The 22,147-nt window shown below is 40.1% G+C and overlaps 1 protein-coding gene across 1 annotated transcript in view; it reads left to right on the top strand.

The window, feature by feature from the left end:
* Positions 1 to 22,147, top strand: part of ERBB4 (erb-b2 receptor tyrosine kinase 4) — a 637,594-nt gene that overhangs the window by 475,343 nt on the left and 140,104 nt on the right. Inside the window, exon 16 of the mRNA XM_065669823.1 lies at positions 5,161 to 5,235. Within this exon, the coding sequence (XP_065525895.1) occupies positions 5,161 to 5,235 (75 nt within the window). The remainder of the gene's footprint in view (positions 1 to 5,160; positions 5,236 to 22,147) is intronic.

Below are 22,147 nucleotides of genomic sequence, written 5' to 3'. Positions count from 1 at the left end.
TTAAAGAGTTGTTGCATCTATTCTTAGGTATTTAGTTATCCCTCATAAAAACAGTACCCCGCCACCCCCCAAGTCTGGGTGCGCTTGGGTATTTTTTGTAAGTGTTCTAAAGACTTTCTGGTATATGATTATGTTAATGACTACCCAAGACGTCTGGGGCTTATGGGTTGTCCGTCTTCTTGCCAATGCTGTCAGGGGCTGAATGTGCCCACAGAGAGAAGGCAAACTCTTGCTCCTTTTCTCCTTCAATACAGAATTCTGTAATTTCATACCCTTCCTTTAAAACTTAGTATTTAAATTCCCCTCAGTCAGGATCGTTCAGTGAGATAGATTGTGGAGGGAACACATCTTGATACTTGGCTCATGACTGAATGGTACAGAGAAACTGTAATTCTACTTTATCTAGCATGTCTTTTCTCCTCTCTGTCAGATCAATTGCTGGAATAAAACTGATGCCCTCTCAGTACAGCTTGGATAATCATCAAAAAGTGTTGAGCTGCTGCAGAGCAGTGCTCCTGGTGTGGTATTACCTCATTCCTGCAGTGCTGCTCCCTTTGAATCTGGCTGCTTGCTAGAATGGGTTGTTCCCATATGTTGTTTCTAGTCACTCCTACCTGTTGTCACCAGGGAAGATGTCTGTCCCATCCCTGTGTTTCCTGGGAGCGTCTTGCCATAATTTCATCATGGTCCTTGCAGATGATTGGTTTAAACCCTAGACCATTCTCCTCCCTTATTCAGTGATAATGGCTGCTTCTGTTAATAGGTGTGTAATTATCCAGCCCTGTTAATGATCTTGCATTGACTAGGAGAACCATCAAGGAGTGACTTCCTTGGAAGTAACAACTATGCTCTTGGCCTTACATCCCCATGCTAAACATCAGCTACTTGAAGCCAGTTTGGAGCAGATCTGGGGCATGTGGGACAGCTATCCCATTTAATTCAAGAGTCAGACAGCACTTGGCACCTCTTGTTGCAGAGCGAGCCAAAATGCAGCACTTTCACAGAAATAAAATGCTAATTATATAATAGCATTTGACACAAGTGGGAGTTCTCACTGGACACCTCTCCTCCTCATAGAAAGTCATTTTCTCACACAGCTTTTTGGAAGAAGTGTATTACTCTTCATCAAAACTTTATTTTCCTTCTAAGCCAAGCCCAAAGAAATCATGGGAACCTTATCAACATTTGTGTGGTCCAGAAGGGATTTGAAGGCAGAAGCACTGCCTTGCCCCTAAGGGTTAGGTGTATTTTTAGGAAAGCATTATGAATTTCATAGGAAAAGATAGTACAAATTTAATGACAATAAACTGAATAAGAAACTGTTACTATTTTGTTGATGCAAAATGTTTCCCAATCTCCTGCCCCAGTTCAACATTCTTATTGTCACTATCAGAATGCCCTTCCTGTTAGCTAAGTAACAGCCCGGTTTTCAATTGGCTATTCATAGCAATAGTTGCATGACTGGTCATCACCAGAACTAAGGGTTCAGAGTGTATCTGCTTATGCCATTGTATAATCAGTTTTGTTTGAAATGGTGGAGTTTGAGATCCTTAGGAGCAGTGAGGAGGGTGCAGAGGAAGCTTGCTACCCTGGACTTCAGGAGAGCAGATTGGGCCTCATGAGTGATCTGATGAGTACAGTATCATGGGGTAAATAAAGCCCTGGAGGGGAGAGGGGCCCAAGAAAGCTGGCTAATAATCAAGAATCGCCTCCTCCAAGCTCAGGAGTGACGCATCCTAGTAAAGAGGAAGTCAGGTAGGAACACCGGGAGGCCTGCAAGGATGAACAAGGAGCTCCTGGACAAAGTCCAGCACAAAAAGGAAGCCTACAGAGGGTGGAAGCAAGGACAGGTAGCCTGGGAGGAGTAAAAAGAAATTGTCTGAGTAGCCAGGGATCAGGTTAGGAAAGCTAAAGCCCTGGCAGAATTAAATCTGGCCAGGGACATCAAGGGCAACAAGAAAAAACCTTCTATAGGTACACCGGGGATAAAGGGGAAGATAAGGGAAAATGTGGATCCTCTCCGGAAGAAAACAGGAGACCTGGTTATCCAGGACGTAGAGAAGGCTGAGATACTCAGTGACTGTTTTGCCTCTATCTTGACCAGCAAGAGCTCCAGCCACACTACCCCAGTCACAGAAGGCAATGGTGGGGACTGGGGAAATGAAGAACCACCCACTGTAGAAGATCAGGTTTGAGACCATCTAAGGAGCCTGAAGGTGCACAAGTCCATGGGAGCTGATGCGATGCATCCATGGGCCCTGAGGGAACTGGTGGATGAAGTGGCTAAGCCACTATCCATCATATTTGAGAAGTTGTGCAATCTGGTTGCTTTGAGTAACCTGCTGTAGTGGAAGCTGTCCCTGCCTGTGGCAGGGAGTTGGAACTGAGTGAGCATTAACGTCCCTTCCAACCCAAACCATTCTGTGATTATTTCTAATGACAAAGATTTTTGAGACTTCATCTGACTGCAAATGACTTCACTGCTCCACATCTGTGAACAGTTCAGATCCTGTCTTTCAATCCTCATGCAAATTGCTGAAAGACAGTATTTGTGACAGAGGGGAAAAGGATTGTTTCAGGAAAAAACATTTGCTATTCCAGTTTATAATACTATCTTAACTTGTCATTTTCTTTCAGGGGATGATTATCTGTAAAACCAGGATGAGCTCCAAGTGTAATGATTTTGTATAAGCTGTATTGGACTGCTATATGGTACTGAATATATCATTAGTAAATTGGCATGTATTAGTTAACGAGTTCATTTTACAGAGCAAACTTGGAAGTGAAAGTATCATCCAGAATCCAAGCAGGAAAAGGAACCCTCAGGGTATATGGAGTACCAGTGTTGTGTGTGGTTTTTGTCAAAAAGCCTGAAACCAAGGAAGTTACTTCCAGAGGAAAAATAACTGATGACTTGATGATGCAAAATAACTTCCTAACAGCTATTGCCGTAACTCAGTGTTGTAATTTACTGCATGAAATCAGGACAGACAGTCAGAGAGTAGGAAGCTGTTCAACATGACTTGGAATAATGGGAGTCGCACCTGGATGGAGTTTTGTGTTTGGGGCTGGGAAACCTACTGAAGAAGATGACAGGTTTAAATAAAAATCAGTGGCATTTCATCTTGGAGTGGGTGAGGTCTAAACATCATTCTCTCCTTGGATCCAAGTCCTATTCTCCAAACGCCAGACAGAATAAATGTACAGAAGCGAAATGACTCCAGGACAGTAGGTTCTTTATGTTGGTCTGCCACTTGTCTGAACTAGTAGTAATGGGCTCTCAGACCTCTAATTTGAAGAGGGCCTTCTTTTTATTTATAGCAAGAGTCAGAGCTCAGCTTTTCTTGACGTGCTAGGAAATGGAAGATCTGAACAACTTTTTTCCAGCCTCCTTCATTACTGAACTGGTTATCTGCAAATTGCTGAGAATGCCATGAAAGGAAGACGTGCTGGATGCGTTTGAGGCTGGTTAGCATTCAGACAGTCCTGAACTCTGAAGTCCTGAAGCCAAGGACAGCTCACATTTCAAAAAACACCCAGCAGGAGTTTTCTCTATGAAGTTTTTGAACTGCAGTTAAATCTTCCCTTTCCATTTATGCATTATCTGGCCACCTGGGTATTTAATGAATCCTTTTTATGTCTGCACATTTGCTGAAGGAAACCATTATTGAGGAAATCCTTCCAATTTGTGTTTGCATGTTGCAGTTTTTATGTTAAAATAAGAATTCAAGTAAACAAACAAGAGGTAAGGTTCTATCATTCCTCTCTCCCTGATGGGCAGGTAAGGGGAAATTGAATTCATTGAATTTATTTTACAATGGCAGAGCAACAGCTAATTTAAAAGCAACAAAAGCTGATGAGTGGCAAGTGATGGTGAAAAGGAAAGGTCCCATGAGAGCGTATTTGAACTCTTTCAGATTTTTGACATGCATATTCGTCTATCAAAGCCAAACTAAAAACAGAGGACTTTAAATTTTAACTGCCTCAACAGAAGTGAGTTTCAGTCTACCAAAGCATCAGATCACCTGCTCTTACAGTAGACTTAAAGCCGAAGAGCCTGTTAATAAGATGGCCCTGGGATCTTAAAAAGAGATAAAGAAGTGGTTTCATTTCCTTAAAATGCAGAAAGCTCAGTACACTCCATGGCTGCAGATGTACTAGCTGGACATTCAACACAAGGGTGTCAGGTTGTCTTAACCCCTAAAAGCTTAACTTGAAGTCTCTGAGAATCCTGACTGCTGTGTAAATATGTAATTGACTTGCTGTTTGAACACAGAGGACATAGGGCACCACTTCAGGTACTGTGTGTCATGAGGGCATGGAAAATCCTCGCATAGCTGTGTTTTGCAGTATCTTTCCCTATGGCTATGCTTTAGTGGTGCTGCATAGAGTGATTCCCTGCATTTTTGTTTGATGAGCACTTGCTGATTTTTGGAGGTGGAGGACTTTTGGCAGCACCTAAGGAAAGCAGAATAAAATGCCTGAATCAGCAACTGTTTTGCTCTGATTTTTGCTGTTGGATGTTCATCCTTGGGTTTCCCTGATGCAAGTACCATCAGCTTCCAAAATATTCCTAGAGTTCCGTGAACTGGGAGCTTAGAACAGAATGAACAATTGCATCAGTTACAGAAAGCAAGAAAGTTTTGTGTTGTGCTCCTGGGGGTCTCGTCTTGCAAATGAGCAGCTTGTGTGCAGTAATCACCAGTTTAATGATTCAGACAACATCCAGAAAAAGCAGCTCTATTGTCACGACTCCCACGTATGCAGGTGAAACCTGCCTTTGAGCCAAGATGTGTCCAGCCTTCGAGTGCTGTTACTATTAGTGTTCCCATCGCAAGCTTGTTTTTATCACAAGCTATAATTTTGTGGCGACTTGGGTCTCTCTTGAGAATTACAATTAAGATTTTGTCACAAAGAGGGGATTCTTGCTGCTGGGATCTGTAAATAACTGATTTCTCTCTTTCTCTCCCTGTTTTCAATTTGGATTTGCTGCAGGTGCATCGGGCCACGTCTTGAGGACTGCATCGGCCTGATGGATAGGTACTTGCTGAGTGATCGTTCCCTGTGTGTCTTCCATCTTCCACGTGTGGACAAGGGCGAATGCATGTGCATGTCCTTGTGAATGGCAAATGACGTCTTTTGTTCTGTAATTGCCTGCAGGTGTAGAGGTCCTGCTAGTCATGACTGCATTTACTATCCATGGACACGACAGTCCACTTTACCACAACATGCTAGGTAACATCCACCACTTCTCCATTTTTGCACACAGGGTTACCACAGGAATGTTATACTATCCAGTTTGTTCAGAAACACAAATGAGAGGGAGAATATAATTCATCCTAAAGTGAGATATGAACATCCAAATTTACTTTTCCATTTGAAAAGCCAATTCAATATCTTAATTGTTCAGGCTGGTTAGAAAATGCTTTTTTTAGTTGAAATCAATAAGGATTTAATTCCAGCATTTTCTGCAGACACACGTGTTTCTTGATGCAATTTTACTCAAAGTAAACATGGTGAAAACTAGCTAAATTGGAATTCACTGTTTTCCCTTTTTATTCATTTTTTGTTTAAGGCAGCTCTTAAAAGCAAATGAAGCTTTTCATTCCATACTTCTCTAGGAAAAAGTAAATGTTTCGGCAAAACTTAATTTCCTCCTTAACTCACACAACACTATTATTTGTTTGGGTTGGTTTGGGGTTTTTTCTTCTTCTCTTTAGGAAAAAGAGAAATCCTAACCTTACATCAGGTTTATTTTTTAGTAATGATGGTCAAAACAAATGTAGGAAGACTCCCAAAACGTTGCAGTTACACTCTGCATTCTTTTTCAGTTGATGTTCATTCAATTCAGTTGATGTTCAAATTCAAACTGGTTAGTATGGCTTCCAGGCTTTGGGATTATTGGCCTGAGCTAAGACTGGATGAAAAATAGATCATTTCATTCAACTTCGCTTCATTAAGGATTTTACTTTGGCTGTTTTTCTTGTCTTTAAAAGAAAGATTTTAAGGTGCTTTTCCTTCCTAGTTGTGTGCCTAATGTGAATATTCCTGTTTCTAACTGCTGATGGAGAACATGTTTAGACTTGAAAACCAATACTTTATAAATGCTATCAAATGGTATACTTGTATTAATCAGTATAGTAAATCAGTATCAGTTCTGACTTAATTCATGGACCCAATGAAGGAGGTTTTGAATATTGCAGTATGTTGTTTTAATTTTTCTGGTCTGGGATATCCAGTTTGAGATACTTCTGTGGATGTACTCATCCAAACTGAGCTGCCCAAAATAAGCAATTGGTTTTAAAGGTCTCCATTTGCGCTTCATTCAAAGCACAAGTACAGAACATGTAGTATTCTAGGTTCAAGGAGCTTACTAAACAACAGAGAACAAAAGCCATGCTGAAGTTCTTTGTTTTAGTAACCAATTTAAAAACAAGTTGGATTTTTAATCAGTTTTTGAGGGAACATGAAGGGCTTTATACTAGGAAGACAGCTCGCTGGGTGTAGTGTAACTCTCTTACAGCATGCCAGGCTGCTTGCTCTAGCTTCCTCTGTTAGCCCAAAAGCCAGACCTTGTTCACTGAATTCAAGTAGTATAACTCCAAAACTTACCTTTGCATGGAAAATGTTCAGGTGGGAGTGGGAGTGAAGCCTCTGGAGGTACTGCCAAATATCCTCTGTATTTGATGGAAAGACTCCTGTTAATCACACTGGGTGTTAGATTGGGTCATGTATTTAGAAGTGGAATTAAAGGAGTGGAGCCTCAAACATGATGGCACAACATAAAGTGTTGTCTAGTGGGGTGCCAGGTTTAAGCCACATGTTAGCAGGCAATGCCTGTTTGGTATTTTATATTGTATAAATGATGGGGTTTGTCTCCTTGAGTTCACTGTCAAGGTTCTAAAGTAAATTATTAAGGGGGATGGAAATTAAAGCCATTGTTTTACTCTGCTCAAGTGAATGATTTCCAGCTCCGTGCAGTCAGAGGGGGAAGAGCCTCAAATGTTTCCTTTACATCTGATGGATTTTATTTTGTTTTGTTCCTGAATTTATTTTAGGAGAATTACTGCACTCTGTTTAAATATCAGTATATATGTATTCCGTCATTTTTAAGCCAAAGAAGGAAATTTCATACCTTTATTAGATTAGTGAAATTTTGCTTTTAAATTTTTTTTGTGTGTGTCTTGAAAATGCTTCATTTTGTTTGGGCTAAAAATGGCCAAAACTGCACTGGCAAAGTGATGCTTTTATTATGTTAGGGGTGTAAATAAAAAATGGATGTGTTTCACTTTAGATAGAACCTTCTTTATGTCCCTTTAGCAACTGTGCGCCCTCCCTTGACTTCCAGACCTTTATGTAATTAATAGTCAGGTTTACCTTTATCTGTTGACTTGAATTTTTTCCACTGATGTGAACTAGCAGTGAGTTGAAGGGCAGAGTTTTCTGCTGTTTAGGCAGCTGGAAGTGAGAGCAGGGCTCTAACTGGAAACAACAAGATATTTCTCATCTTCACCTATTTCCATTTTCATACCAGTGGGGCTTTTCTTTCCAGTTTTGCAGTTTGCAAATTGGTTTTGCCATGATCCATTGACATGAGGGCTTTTGTAAGAGTCTGGTAGAATAACAAAGGGATTCTTACTGCCGTGTTTAATAAAGATGAATCAGGTGTGAATCACATGGCTTGTTTTCCAGGTAACTGGAGAAACTCCAGCTTTTCTGCTTATGTTTGGTCCCTTATATTTTGTAAGAAAAAAAGTCCTCAGTTCTGGTATTGTATGTCTTTCTGCACAGGTATTTGGCGTTTTTAAAGCCTGTAGCTTCAGTAGAGTTCTGTCCAAAAGGATGGAGGAAACCCTTTTCCTGTTTCCAGCTCAGTGCCATGAATAAAGGCCATTTTATTCCTTTTCCTCTAGACTACTTGATAGATTTCATCAAGTGACTGTTAGGTTACTTGCTGGATCTCATGTGCCTCTTTTGTTTCCATGGGAGGACCCACATTTATTTTCAATGTGTTGAGCTTATGTTCACAAAGGCTTTCACTGTATTCCTAACTGACAGGAAAAGTTCAAACTGTAAAGGTGTAGAAGTCACAGGAGAAATGAGTGCCTCTCCTGCTGCTGGTTAGTTACAAATTCTGCTTATTGTTATTGTAGCTTTTGATTTACTGTGGTTGAAATGATATGACAGGAAAAGCCTTTCCTCACATTTGTGACATACTCTGTATTTATACCATGTTTAATGTGTATCGCCCCTATCACAGTGTTGTCTGGTTGTAATTCATTTGAATCACAGAGTCAGTTTGCTGAGCAGGTTTTCTGGCTGACCTCTTCAGGCTGCTCAGATCACAGAGAGGCCAGAAGGAATGGGACAGGCCTTGCCAGCAGAGAATGTCCCATGCGAGGTGGCATGTAACTAATGTTTCTGCTTCTTTGTTGTCCTTTCTGTATCCTTACTTCCCTGCTGTGCCGAAAATCTCAGCTCAGGGAACAGAGAGGAGACAAGAGCCTTGTGTTGCATCTTTTCTAGCGCTCATAGCAATTCCTGTTGTTCTCTGCCTTTTGGAGGTCAGAGGAATAGGTACTAGATTGTTACTCTAAGACTTCACTTTGGGTTTCCCTTTCTTTATCAAAATTTCCTAGAAATCACTAAAGCAAAGATGAAAAGCAGATGGTGGCTTGAATTTCCCAGGGTGCCCAAAGGAATTAGTTGTCCTTGTTTCCCATCCCTTACTAGAATGACACTTCCTGTTCTGGCAGTTGTAGAGGCAGTTGTAGAGGCTTCTTCAAGTGAAATAGCATACCTACTAGCTCTGGAACAGAGGGCAAGAAGAGGAGTATGCCTGCTTCAAGGGTTTGGATAAGCATTGCCTGAAAGGGAGATTGAAAAACAGTAAAAGTAATACTCTGCTGTTCATAAAGAAAATGAGTCTGGGCAGTCATGAAAGGCTGGCTCTTCCACACTCCTCTGCTTCCAAGTCCACCAGAAAAGTTTGGCTAACTCTGTTCTTGAAGCGAGGCTGTAGACAAAGTTTTTACTTCAAATACGGATTTTAGATGTGTTCATCCTTCCTGTGATTCATTCAGCTTAATACTAAGAGAGAAGAGATCATCAAAGGAGGAGTGAAGGTTCCGTTTTCCGGTGCGTGAGAGATTGCAGATCTGACGATGTGATCAGAAGCATGTGGTAGATATGACAGGAAAGAACTAGCACCTTGATGTTATTAGTCTGAGTAAGCCGATGTCTCTCTCTTTATGCCCTAAGAAAATGTCATTCACATTTCCCTTTTAACTAACAGAAACTAATTAGCCAGGACCACCATTGTCAAGTGGTTACATAAAATGATGTGTAGATGTTAACTTAAATTATAATCCTGATGTGAGCTTTTTAAGGACATCCTCTTAACACATCATCACTTCCTAAACAAAAAAAAGCAGTCTTTATGTACTGCGTGTGTGTACAAGAGCTAATTACCAGTAAACCCTATGTAATGCAGGCAAATTCTTTCATAGCTGTTTTGTACCCTTGCGCAGTATGACTTCAATAGAATTTCACAGCAGCTCTGAGGAGATGATGGGGAAGGGAAACCACCTCTAATAAACTGCTTATGTTCATTGCTTTTATGGCAGTCTGTTCTGTTGCTTGGAGGAAAGTGTTCCATATGCTCTGTATTTTTATAGATACAATTATGGTCATTCTGGAGGGGAAGAGGAAGAGAATCTCTCTATAAAGTAAGAGGAAAAATAGGATCTAAGTATAAACTAAGCTACATTACTTGATTGGTAAAAGATGCTACTCTTTAGAGACACTTAATATGGAGCTTTCTGATGCTGTATTAGAATTGAGCAATGGAAGAAAGATTTAGTTTTATTAAGAAGTAAGACTAGAAAAACAGGCAGTTTCTGATCCTGCCTCTGTGGGATGGATAGAGGTTACACTTCATCTATTTAGGACATGCTGATAGAAAAATTCCTGTTCTATGTGAGAACTTGGTGCTTCTGAACTGGTTCTCAAACAGACCTTTGCTGTGGGCATTTTTGTTGTGTCAGCATTTCACTGCCTGGAGCTTTAGGAGGAATACAGTTTGAGTACCCCTGTGACATGAATGGAAGTAACTGCAGTGATTTCTTGGTCTTTCCCGCTTTTCACAACTGCCTCTTAGTGAGACTGGTCTCCTTAAGAAAGGGGCTAGGTCAGGTTTTCCTTCTTTTCTGCTGTACAGATCTGGCCACAGATAAAACCCCTCTCACTGTATTAAAACTTCTGTTCGGAAAGAATTGTGTGGGATCTCTGAGGGTTTCCACTTCATCTGCTTTACTCAGCAGGGCTGGCTGGTGTGGTCTCATAGTATGGAAGGATTTGGTAGATTCTGCTGGTATAAAGAGAAATGAAGTGTTAAGGTTGGAAGAGTGAAAGAACTAGAAGCAGTTGTCATGCAAGAGCTTTTTAAAATCTGGTTTGTGGCTTCAGTAGTTGGAGGGTCTTGTTGAGCTTGCAAAGGATAGAATAAGGCCAGAAATCTGTTTTTCTAGTAGTTTGTTACACAAAGACTGAAATACGAGCAAAATGCTCCTGCAGTATATTGAGATTGTTGATGCTTATAGACCAGTTTCTCAGCAGAGTTTGATGGGTTTAGTTGCAGATACAGGTGTGGCAGTAATTACTGCCTCATTTGGTATGTCCCAACCCTGTGCCTTCTTCAGCCACTGAGCTCTGAAAAGACATTAGCACCCAGTCTCACAAAGCAAGTGAGCAGGTTTCTTGCGGAAAAGGTGCAGGGACTTCCTGCATTTGGTTGGCTTATCATGAATTTTGTAGTATCTCTGTCATCCAGAACTTCATGCCAAGTGTTGAAGTCCTGCCCCTCTGTGGCTTGAGCGTAAGGTCCAACGTGATGAGCTGGTTCAGAACCACTTTAACAGCAAGCTTCTCAGTGTTAGGAAGCATGTCATGGAAAATATACAGCATGTACTAAACACCATATTTACCAAGGACTGGAGCTGCAAAATAGGTTTTCAGATACATTTAGAATAAGAAAATTATTTGTTCAGACAGCTGACTAAATTATTTGTGCTGTAACAATGAGCAGAAAAAATAAGTGATTAAGCCAGATGTGGTAGGTCACTGCTGAAGGACAAGAAGCATTATGGAATGCAGTTTGAAAATGGACTGTTAGAATGGAAAGCAACACAGAACCCTATTACAGAGGTCACTGCTTTTATTGCTCATCAGGCTTTATAAGTTTTGCCTTATGTGTCTGTACTGGTTTGGCTATGCAAGTGGTATATCGTGCAGAAATAAACTGAAGAAGTGACCTTATTATAGAGCAACAGTATATATCTCATCACTCTCCAATGGGTTTCTTTTATGGCTTGAAATGAGGATTTACTTTAGATTTAATGTTGTTATAAATTAATTATCTGTTATTAAAAATACATTAGCAGAGCTTTAGAAATATGTAAGAAGTAGTGTTGTTTAAACCTCAGTGAATGATTCCTTAATAATTCATTAATATTTAACATACAGTAAATCAGAACTAAAGCTTGCAGCCTTACTTCAGTCTACCTGTGTAATGCAGGATTTGTCACTCTTTTATATGTAGACAGTGGACATGACAAATGTATTTGAGTCAAGCCAAGACTTAATTCTCTGTGTTCTGGCTTACCCACCGTAACATGTCAGATAATAAAGGAGCTGCAATTCTTGCACAAAATGGGAAGCTCTTGGTTGGGGTTCTTTAGTGGTGTGCTTGTGTTGCATGTATACAGTCAAACCTGCTTAATTAGATCTCTTCAGATCAAAGTTAGTATGTCAAGCCATGCAATCAACCACATTTGGGGTTGGGATAGATTTCTTCTTTTCTGGTATCTATGAAGTGATCTTGCAAGAATATTCTCTCATGCATACTTTTCCATTGCCTATTTAACACCAGTTAAATATTTGCTGGAATGACTTGATGCTGATGACGATTTGTACTTGAACTCTGCAATTGCCTTTACCTTTTTTGTTTTACACACAAAAGCATATGTTCTACTTATCAGATAATTTGCAACAGCTTTACCAGCATTAGATTAAAAAGAGCAGATAACTTCTTAATGGTGATAATACCGTTCACAGGGAGTCTTTTCATTTGTTTTTTGCAGAAATTGAAATACCAGCTTTGAATTTGATAAGACAGGGTCCAGTTTTACCAGTGTGTAGCCTGCAAGCACAAGGGTAAACTTGTAAAACAAGTTATAGGATTGAAGGAATTAACAAGCTTCTGTCCATTGGTGCCACACGTGGGAAGTTGTACTGCAGCAGTTACCAAAGGTGAAAGCATTGCCACTAATAGCAGAAACCATGCAGGAATACAGTATTAGTAAATTGAGCTATCAGACCAAATTACTTTATCTTACTATAATTTTTTCCTGTCGCACTGTAAAGTGAAGTAACAGGGTGGGAAAATGTCATGTAAATTTTCTGTGCCTTTGGGCTTTTTGTATGAAGGCTTTCAAATAGCTACATTCAAATTGTAGTGGGAAAGGGGGCCTAATACTAAATTCATTTCCCATTCAATGCCCTCTCTCCATGAGTTCAGCCTACTTTGCCTCTCTTTTCTGTAAAATAGAGGTATTTTACCTCTTCTCTACGTCGTTGTAATGGTAGTGGATAGAGATGGACAAGAATGTAGACCTTGTATCTTCAGAAAGACTGTTTCCTCAGGACCATATGTTAAACAGGCTTTAGGGAAGAGCCACCAGCAATAATTAAAGCTTTGCACATTGTGCCTTGTAGTGAAGAAGTTTGAGACCTCAAACAGCTAAAGCTTATTTTGGCTGAAGATTGAAGTGTAGAGCCTGTCATCTAAAAGTAGATAGATAAGGAATGAAAGTTTGCTTAAAGATGGTACTGGTCTAGCAGACTGAACAGGAGGGTTTGGTGTGAGCTAATGAAACAGGTCAAATCTGAGGGAAGACACATGCAAAGCCACAAAATGCCAGTGCATTATCTAATGAGGATTATGCCTGGAATGATTTTTCCTGCTAATGTTCCTTTCTCCAGCACTAGACTTACAAAATCAAGACTGGAACTTTCTCTTGCAAGCATGATGGATCTGAGCCAAGCTGCAGGCTGTGTTGCAGGGATACTCAGGCCAGAGAATTTTGCTGGTTCCTTGAGTGGTTGTTTACAGTGTGTGACATAGCACTTTCATGTCTGAGACGATAGTTTCCACCTACAGTCAGCTCTTGGCTCATGCTGTAAGATTAGGACCCAGAGTTCCTCATTTGAATTTTGCTTCCTAGTACTGAGTATAGACACAGGCAAGCAAACCTAGCTGCTGAATATTGGGCTTTAGTTTCTGTCAGCTACGGTGAGGCACAGAGTGAGAGTTCCACGTTACTTTCCTCAAGGCTTCTGTTATGCTGGCTTATCCTTGTTGGTTAGCAGTTAGAATTCTAAGTTTTCAGACTGCCCTTTGCTACAGGAGAGGAGAAACTTTTTCAGATCTTACCTGTTTGACTGAACTGTCTTGCGTTTGTGCCTGTATTCACTTGAATGAGATTTCTTTTGAATAAATAGAGTAGCGTTTTTGTGTGTAAGTGGTTCATCATTTTTATTTGATGTCCTACAACTGAAGGCAAATTGTTTCCCATTACTGTATTTCTTCACTAATGGCGTAAATTCGAAGGTCAAATTTGTCTATCTCTATAGGGTTCTCTAAACCTTAGATACTAGTTAAGTACTGAAGTATCTTATATTGTTTTGCAGTGCAGACTCTTCCTTTTCTTGTCTTTTCTTTCTCTCCCTTTTTTTGTCCCTCCCTTCCTCTCTTGGAAGATGCTTTGGTGGAGCCATGTCTTTGATCCTGTGAAGTTTTAGAAGGTGTGGTATCTAGATACTGGTTTTATTGTGTGTTACCTTTGAAAGTGAAGTTCTGTGTAGTGAGGACAGTACTTTTGTCAAAAAACTTCGTGTTTTTCAATTTGATGTAAAGCTTTGATGACAACATCTTCCCACAGTGGTGAACCAGCTCTTTTGCAGACATACTGGCTGTTTAATCAATAGAAGATAATGCAAGTAATATCTGTAGTTATCTGAGGTTGAGCAGGTGCTCAAACAGGCAAGGAAAGAATGGGGATAATGTGAAAACTGGGTGCTGGGTAGTTCTGATTGAGCTTTTCATTGGCAGAGAGTTGTGAGGAGCTTACTGTGTATTTGTCTCTTCTGGTACGTCTCTCGACAGTTTGCAATAGCTTATCCTGAAGAGTTTATAGTGTTTAAACATAAACACTAAGGTGTTTATGCAGAAATTTGAGACAAATTCACCCTTATCATCAGGACAAAGGCCAGCCTTTGGTTAAACATGGTCCAGGCATGATATAATCCCCATTTGTAAATTAGATGAAGTTTTTGTGGTAGTAGTTGCAAGACAGTTGTCTGAAATGCAAACGACTAAGAAGTGTGAACCATTTCCTCAGGTGATTTAGGTCTTAGACTCCCAATACCCTGCCTGTGACATAGTCTGTAGACTTACAAACACAGTCCACCAAAGCAACACACCAAGGTGTTACTTCTTAAAATGCTTGCTTGGTTTTTCGTTACATGTTTGTAATTTTACTCACTGTTTCGTTTTAACTCACAGCTGTCTACTTGTAGTAAACCTAATGATGATTAGATATGTTACTGAAATTAAGTAGCACAGGTAATTCTTGGGAGGCACAGAGTCTGTGAAGCAACATTGGTGTAAAAAAGAAGTGACAGTGGAAAATCAGAAGCAAACAAAAGAATAGAGAATGTGGTTTTAATTAGTTGTTACCATTTGGTTTGCTCCAGCTAAACAAACCTGGTTAGAACCTGGAGGCTTGATGTCATTACTGCTGAGTATAGTCTTAGAGGTCATGCTGAAGAGGAGATGAGTCATTGCAATCCCTACTGTTGGCAGTATAGCATGTTAATCTGCAAATTAATCTGAAAACAGTCCTGGGAGCACGGACCATGATATAGAATCCTGCAGGCTGGTTGGTGAGAAGCAAATAGACAGCGATGCCCTGGTAGACTGGAGGGAAGAAGACTAATTCTAGTTGGGCATTTCACCAGTGTGGCAGTGGTCAAACTGGTCTCTTCTAAATTCCCAGCAGGCTTGAATCAGCCCATGGGGTATTTTCAGTTTATTTCAATAGGCTGTATCAGTGGGCATTACTTTATTTGAGCGAATAACCATCCTGAAAGAAAATATCTATATTTGAGATATTACCTCTTTCCTTGCCCAGAATGGTCTGATACAGGAAAAGAAAAAACAAGTAGAAAGTATTCCTGCATTAAAAATGGGCCACTAGTTGTTAATATGCATAGTCACAATCACAGTAAGGATAATAGACAAAGAACAGATTGAAGGGATAGTGATCTAGCTTTATAATAGTCCCATCTCCTGTAGATATGTCTTTCCCTCCTTCGTGGCAGCAATATCCTCTGCATGTAAATGACGTGGATGCAGTTCAGTGCTGTCTCACCACTGCAGCTTTGTGTGAACTCTCTTTCCTTTGATTTCTTGGATCGACCTGGGTTGATCCTGGAGCTCAGGCTCCAAATTCCAAACTTTGGGAAGTTTGAGTCGCCTTTTTATCAAGGGATTTTTAAAATAAGGGAGTTCTTTCAATTTTCAGGACAATTCTAGTGAGGAAAAGGCAATTACTAAGAAAGTAAGCCAAGATTATAGCAGTAGCAGTATGTTTGTGTGTATTCTTTCTAGCTGGTTTCATCAGCTTTTTCATGCTCCCTTCTGATAGAGGCAGGAAAAAAAAGATGTCTGAGCCTTCTCTCTTCTGTTTTTCTTGGGCCCTAATGAGCTTCAGAAGCTGTGAAACAAAAGCACAAGAAGTCAGCAGGACCCACTGTCTGCCAAAGACGTTGGTGCTTAGGTCTGGAGGTTTGGTGGGGTGGAGAGAAGGAAGGGAGTTGTGGCTGAAAGACAAAGAAGAGGTTTTAAAGCTGGATCACCATTTCCCCAGATGCTCAGCCTGCTCTGTTCTGGGAGTTGAGCAGCTATTGGGAGAGGAGGATGCATAGAAAAGGCGGTATCTGCAATAAATTCTGGAATGTTCTTTCATACTGAAATTTGGGAGAAGGAAGAGCTGTTTTACTAAATTATCATTTGCCTTTATATGGGCCATACTGTACTGCAAAATAATCATCATGAAACAGCTGTTACAGAGTCTAGGTTACTCTGAGCAGTATCCTCACCATGGACACAAGCTGTTTTTCTAATCAAGGCACATCTGTGACTATCAAGATGATAGGAGGTTGCTGTGTACATAGACACAAAAAAAAATCCTCAGCAGAGCTGAGAGTAGAAGATGAGGATAATATTCACAAAGACTGGTTTGCCTTGGCTCACTTTCAACCAGTGAAGTGAAATAGATTCCTTTGGGTGGCTGTAGGTACAGAGGAGAGGAGTAAAGGTGAGTGGATTCAGGACTTCTAAGTTGAACCTTTCTTTTCTGAATGGCCTCTGGGGAAATGCTGGCAGTGGGATGATGATTAGAACAAAGAGGAGTTGTAAGATCCACTAGAGTTTCTCTCTGTTCCACTTAGTAACATTAGAACTACTGGAAGATAACTGATAGGCTAGGGACACAGAAGAATTTGGGGGCTTATTATTGTAGAGGAGATGATCCTGTGTAAGCCTTGTGTCAGAAGGAAGACTTCAGTTTCATGTGATTTATATTTTTTTTTACCCCCATAATCAAACGGGATTTTATAATGACAGGTATAACGTGTATATAGACATTTAGACAGAATTCTGTCCTTGTAATAGAATAGTGATAAATCCGAAAGCAGTATCAGGCACACTCTGAAAGAAATTCCTTCTACCCCACTATTTACCTACCACTGCTTTTCTTTGATATTTATGAGCACTGACTGCATTTATTCCCTGCTATGCTCCACAAAGATAAATTCTGCATATTTAGAACTCAAATGAGGAGTAGCTAAAATATATGTTGAAGTTAACAGCATCATGGCCATTACTAGTATTCCAATAAATGTCTCAAATGCTATATTTATATATACATATATACCAGTGCAGAACAAAGTGTTCCTATTTGGATTTACGCTTTGAAGGAAAAAATGTTAATCAGATGTGTGTATATATGAATGTTTGTAATACATGCAGGATATATGGGGGCATATTTCCAACCACATTCTCCCACAAATCCTCCATGCATTCTAACTTTAGTCTCAAACAAGGTCCAAAAGATGCTTTAATACCACCACTTGTTAAAAAAAAGCCCAGCTGAAACCCATGTAAGCTCTACATTTACCACAAAACAAATGATTGTATATGACCAGAAAGTTGAAGATTGGGAACACAGTGTGACGGTTCTGTTCTCATCAGTTTATCATGTCCCATTTTTGTTTTGATGATGTTTGTGAGGTTTTCTTCCTGCCAATGTCCAGTGCTGAACCTTAGTCTTACTGCTCACGCATGTGAAGAGGCTTGTTCTCCTTGGTGAGGTGGCTCATGGGAGTCTAGATACAGAGCTGGTCCAGACGTGGTCCAACAGAAATTAGGGCTCTTTTTAATGTGAAGAATCTGTTCTCACGAAGGAGAAGCATAAAATCATAAGACATCAGAAGGAGGAAATCCAGGACAGAATCTCGGAGTTGGTCACCAAATGAAGGGTCCCTAATGTGAAATACTCCTGGAGCTCCTGGGTATTTGGTATGTTAAACTGCTCAATTTCATCAAACACATAACTGGAACTCAAATGAATGACAAGCACTTCCCACCAGTGCAGTTTGGAAAGTGTTTGTTAAAAATAGCAGAAGGAAGAGCATAGTTTTTCTAAAAGGTTTCCTCCTGTTGTTTAAAATACTCCCAAACATCCCTTCCTGTTCTCTGTTCTTTGTGTTATGAATTATTAAACTGAAGCGAATTTCCCTCCATGTCTTGTACCAAATATTGGGTACCAAGAATTTTAGAGAACGAAGTCATGAATGTCTAATTCATCATGAATGTGTGTCCTCACAGATCTGATTGTTTTTCCAAATGTCCTCCTATCTACATAATTGTTAGTTAACTGTAAAGAAAAACCATCATGCATTAGACTGACTCAAGCTGCCACCTGAAATGTTAGTGAATGCCTGTTAATGCAGTCTTCACTGAGGTGTACAGTCACTGGTGGAGCCAAGCTGGGGAGGGAGGAGAGGATGTGTTTGAAATAGTTTCTGTGCCATTTAGGCTCGAGATCAGCCTTCTGCTTGAGAAGATGTGCAGAATGGAGTGTGAAGGTAATTGGCCTGCCAATGTCTGCTAGAACATATAAAAGAAACCAAAATGTAGCAGTGAAAAAAATGTTATAAATATCTGCCCTGAATGCCTGCTGCAGAGTGAAGGAATGTTCCTACCTGGTTTCAATAGCTAATTTTGTGCTAGGGTTTGTATTCTCTATGTGACCCAGCTCCCACTGAATGTTTTGGCTCCCTACTCATTTAATATGGGCACTATCTAGTATTACTCCAGCTCCTCAAGTGATGTAACACACTGTCCCAGACTGTGCTGCTCTGTGGTACTTTGGGATTTGACAGTTAATGAATAGAAAGCAGTGCCACCAGACAAAGTAGTCTCTCAGCATATAATATCATAATGTGCTGTATGTTTCTATTTGAGAAAAGCAGATTTTCTTATTAACAATTTCATGTACACAGACATAATCCTGGAGCCAGTCCACTGCAGCTGGTTGCTGAGAAGCAGGCTGACCTTATTGCTTCTAACAGGAGTGCTTTATGCAGAGAGAAACTCTTTGAGCTAATGTTGATGGGTTTAGTCTCAGAGCAGTCCATCAGCACCCATGATCATTACAGATCTAGTTGTCTTTATTTAAAGCAAAATGCTACTCTTCCCAAAGAAAATGGGAAATATGACAAGTTTATAAAGAGGATTGTTCTTTTACTTGGTGAACTGGGTTCACCTGCAGGTCCAATCTAGTGCATTTAACTGCCTATCTGTCGCAAATCAATCTAAATTGTATTGTGCCTGACTTGGCATATTTTACAAGGAACATTAATCTGTTTACTTAAAGCACAAGCCTCAAAACAAAGTCACTGTGCAAGTTCTTAACTGTCTTAAATATTTTGATGTATCCTAATAGTTGCTCTCAACAGCACGTCTTGGTTAGTGGTACAGTAGAGGGGGAAAGGGTGTACACTGTCAATTAGAGATTGCAAGTCTCAGTTCTGCACATGTTCTTATGTGGCAAAGCTGGTGAAGAAACTTTGAGCATATAGATAACTTGATTACAGTGATCTAGAAATGTGCTTAAATACTTACTCGAGGAAGGCTTCTATGTATGAACCAGAGTGGGTAAAGAAAAAAAGCAATTTTGACTCTAGATAGTGAAAACTCTGTTTGATGTTTAACAGCTGAATGGACCTAGACATTGACTGCAACATTATGGTCATTCAGCATATTGAAAAGTTTTGGCTAGAACTGCCTCCCACCAGAGTTTAATGACAGCTTGTTGCCAGTACAGTGGAATGCAGTTTGCCCACATCTAGATTAATGTCAGAATTGGTAGTAATCATGAGATCAGCTGGGAGTTAAAATTGTGTTTACACATGATAAAAACTCCTAATCTGCCTATAAGATGTTGACATTTGCCAGTGTTCAAACAGCCTCAGAGTAGGTGTATAAAGGAGGAAAGGAGCCTTGTTCTTGCAAAAGAAAAATAGAAAGCAAAGCACATCTTAATGTGAATAACATTAGATGAGTTCTTCCCACCCCTGGGGAGCACCGTTTCATGAACACTCTGGCAGTTGTGGTTGTAGAGCTCTGCCAGGGGAGTGCTGCACAGCAGAGAGAAGCTGTTAAAATGTACACAAATATGCTTCCCAGTCTGGTTGTTTATCTTGTATATTTTAAATACTAAGATTACCATTCCAGGATTAGCAGAATCTGTTAGATCTCAAAAAGTGCAGCTGCAAAGTCGGCTGAACTCCCCACTGCTGGAAAGGGTGAGGGATGCAGAACATACGAACTGTCCATCAGGAAAAAATCATGCTTTGATTTACAAGAAGCAGCTACTTAGCACATATTCAAGGATGTCGTGAATCCTGTTTGGATATGTAGATAAAGGTGTGGAAGGTCAAGGCAGGAACCTAATGCCCTCAAACAACTCAGCTTCAAAGCTCAGTTTATTTACTTATCATATTATGTGGGTTAAAGCCAAATGTAGAAAAATTGGTGTTCTTTCTCAGCTTTACTCCATGGACCCTTATTCTCTTTCCTTTCCCCTTCTGCTGCACTTGCCAATCAATAGTATGAGACCATGTACTCATCTACATTAGTAATTAGGCTTTAATACCTGGTCTCAAAGCACTTGGAGTGGGTGGAATGATACGAGCCCCTCTGCTGTGCATTCTTGTCCATCTTGGAATACTAGTTTAGAACTTTTTGCCTCAACTGTGATATGTGGGAATGGGTGTTGCATGCTTCTAAACATGAACACACAGTACATGTTTAGTAACAAATATGCATTATTCATTTCTCATAAGGGAATACTAGAGTCTTACTTGCAACTTTTAGCCACAGATGCAGAGTTTCCTGTTCAAAAGGCAGGACTTTTCCCATATTGTGACTTTTTTTTCCCTCCCACTGCCTCCCCTGCTGCACCTTCTACAGTCATTAATGGGGTATTCTGTCCTTAGCTGAGGGAAGTGGTGGGGGACAGCAAATTAATTCTGTGGGGCTGAATTATGATTCAGGGTCATATTTCTTGGACTGCTCAGTCTATTTTGATGAGCCTGGAAGTCCAGAAACAGAGATTTTTTTTTCATCCTCTGGGGTAGATTTTCAGTGTTTAAAGGGAAGTAATGGCTCTATCAGGAGTTTCCTGGGTTTGTGATGGAGATGAAAGAAATCTGATCTGGGATTGGCTTTTGCCTGGTCATTATTTGTGCTGGACTGATATGGAACTACCTTTCTTTGCTTGACTTTAGCCTTGCTGAGCCTTAACAGACAAATGGAGCCTCTTACTTTTAACAACATGGGGGGAAAGAGGGATGGGGTAGTGAAACTTGTCTCTGCCTGAACGTTGCTCCTGTTAACTTTCATGGAATCAGTTTTAAGAGGACAATAGTCTGAGGTGGGCAAATTGAATTCACAGAGGTGGTCTGGGACAGTACCATAATGAAACCGTAAGTGGCTTAAGCCCTTAATGCCCTGGAGATAAGGAGATTTGTGTGTCCAGCTGTATGTGAAGCTGAACCCTTGATAGGTGCATATACAAGAAGAAAGAAAGGATAGGATTAAAAAAAAAAAAAAATGGGAGAAAGGTTTTGTGTCTTCGGCAACATCTCTGATCAGTGCCACCTTGCAGGGATCCTCGATAAACAACCCTAATAATTACATAAAAGAAAGGTAAACAGCATGTAAATGATGTTCACCAGGAGATTAAATAGAAGTCACTGCAAACAGGAAAATAGTAGAGAAATGATACAGCAGAATTAACGATAGCAGAATGAAAGGCAAATTCAGCCTAACAAATACAAGTAAAACGAACCCAAAGGTGGTAACACCTGTAAAACTGGGCTTGGAAAATAATCCATGTGTGGTTGAAAGCAACAGTGATGCCAAAAAGCACTGAAGGCAGTGACTTGTCATTTGGTAATGTAGCAAATAAAACACATGGTTGTTGACTTTGGGGCTTAGCTGAGTAGCAGAGTGAGGAGAAGCTGCATGGTATACAATCACAGCATCATCTATTTACGTCTGTGATGTGTGTGATGATTTTTATGCAAGGATAGTGGACTTAGAAGTGAAGGCAGCTGATCACTGTTTGGGTTGAAAACAGAACTTTTTCTGTATGTCGGTTATTTGTTTAGCATTTAAATATGTTTTTTCTCACCTGCTCTATCATTCCTTTTACACTCCCATTTTAATCTTGCTTAATAGTGTGTTTAAAGGGTACCTTCCAAAAATTCAGTTCTAATGCAGTTACAGTGTATTTCATGTTAATGACTAAATGCCTATTTGGTGAAGGTTCTGAAAATGATTTGCTTTTTTTCATTTGACTACTAAAAAGATGAGGACTTTCTTTTAAAGTCAGTGAGAGGATCACAATGGATCATAAAGCTTCATCTTGCACTCTATAACAATAAAAGGGCTGCA

The sequence above is a fragment of the Lathamus discolor genome, chromosome 3 (assembly GCF_037157495.1).
Source record: "Lathamus discolor isolate bLatDis1 chromosome 3, bLatDis1.hap1, whole genome shotgun sequence".
NCBI lineage: Eukaryota > Metazoa > Chordata > Aves > Psittaciformes > Psittacidae > Lathamus > Lathamus discolor.
The sequence above is the reverse complement of the archived record's forward strand: the minus strand, read 5'-3'. Positions and strand labels throughout refer to the sequence as shown.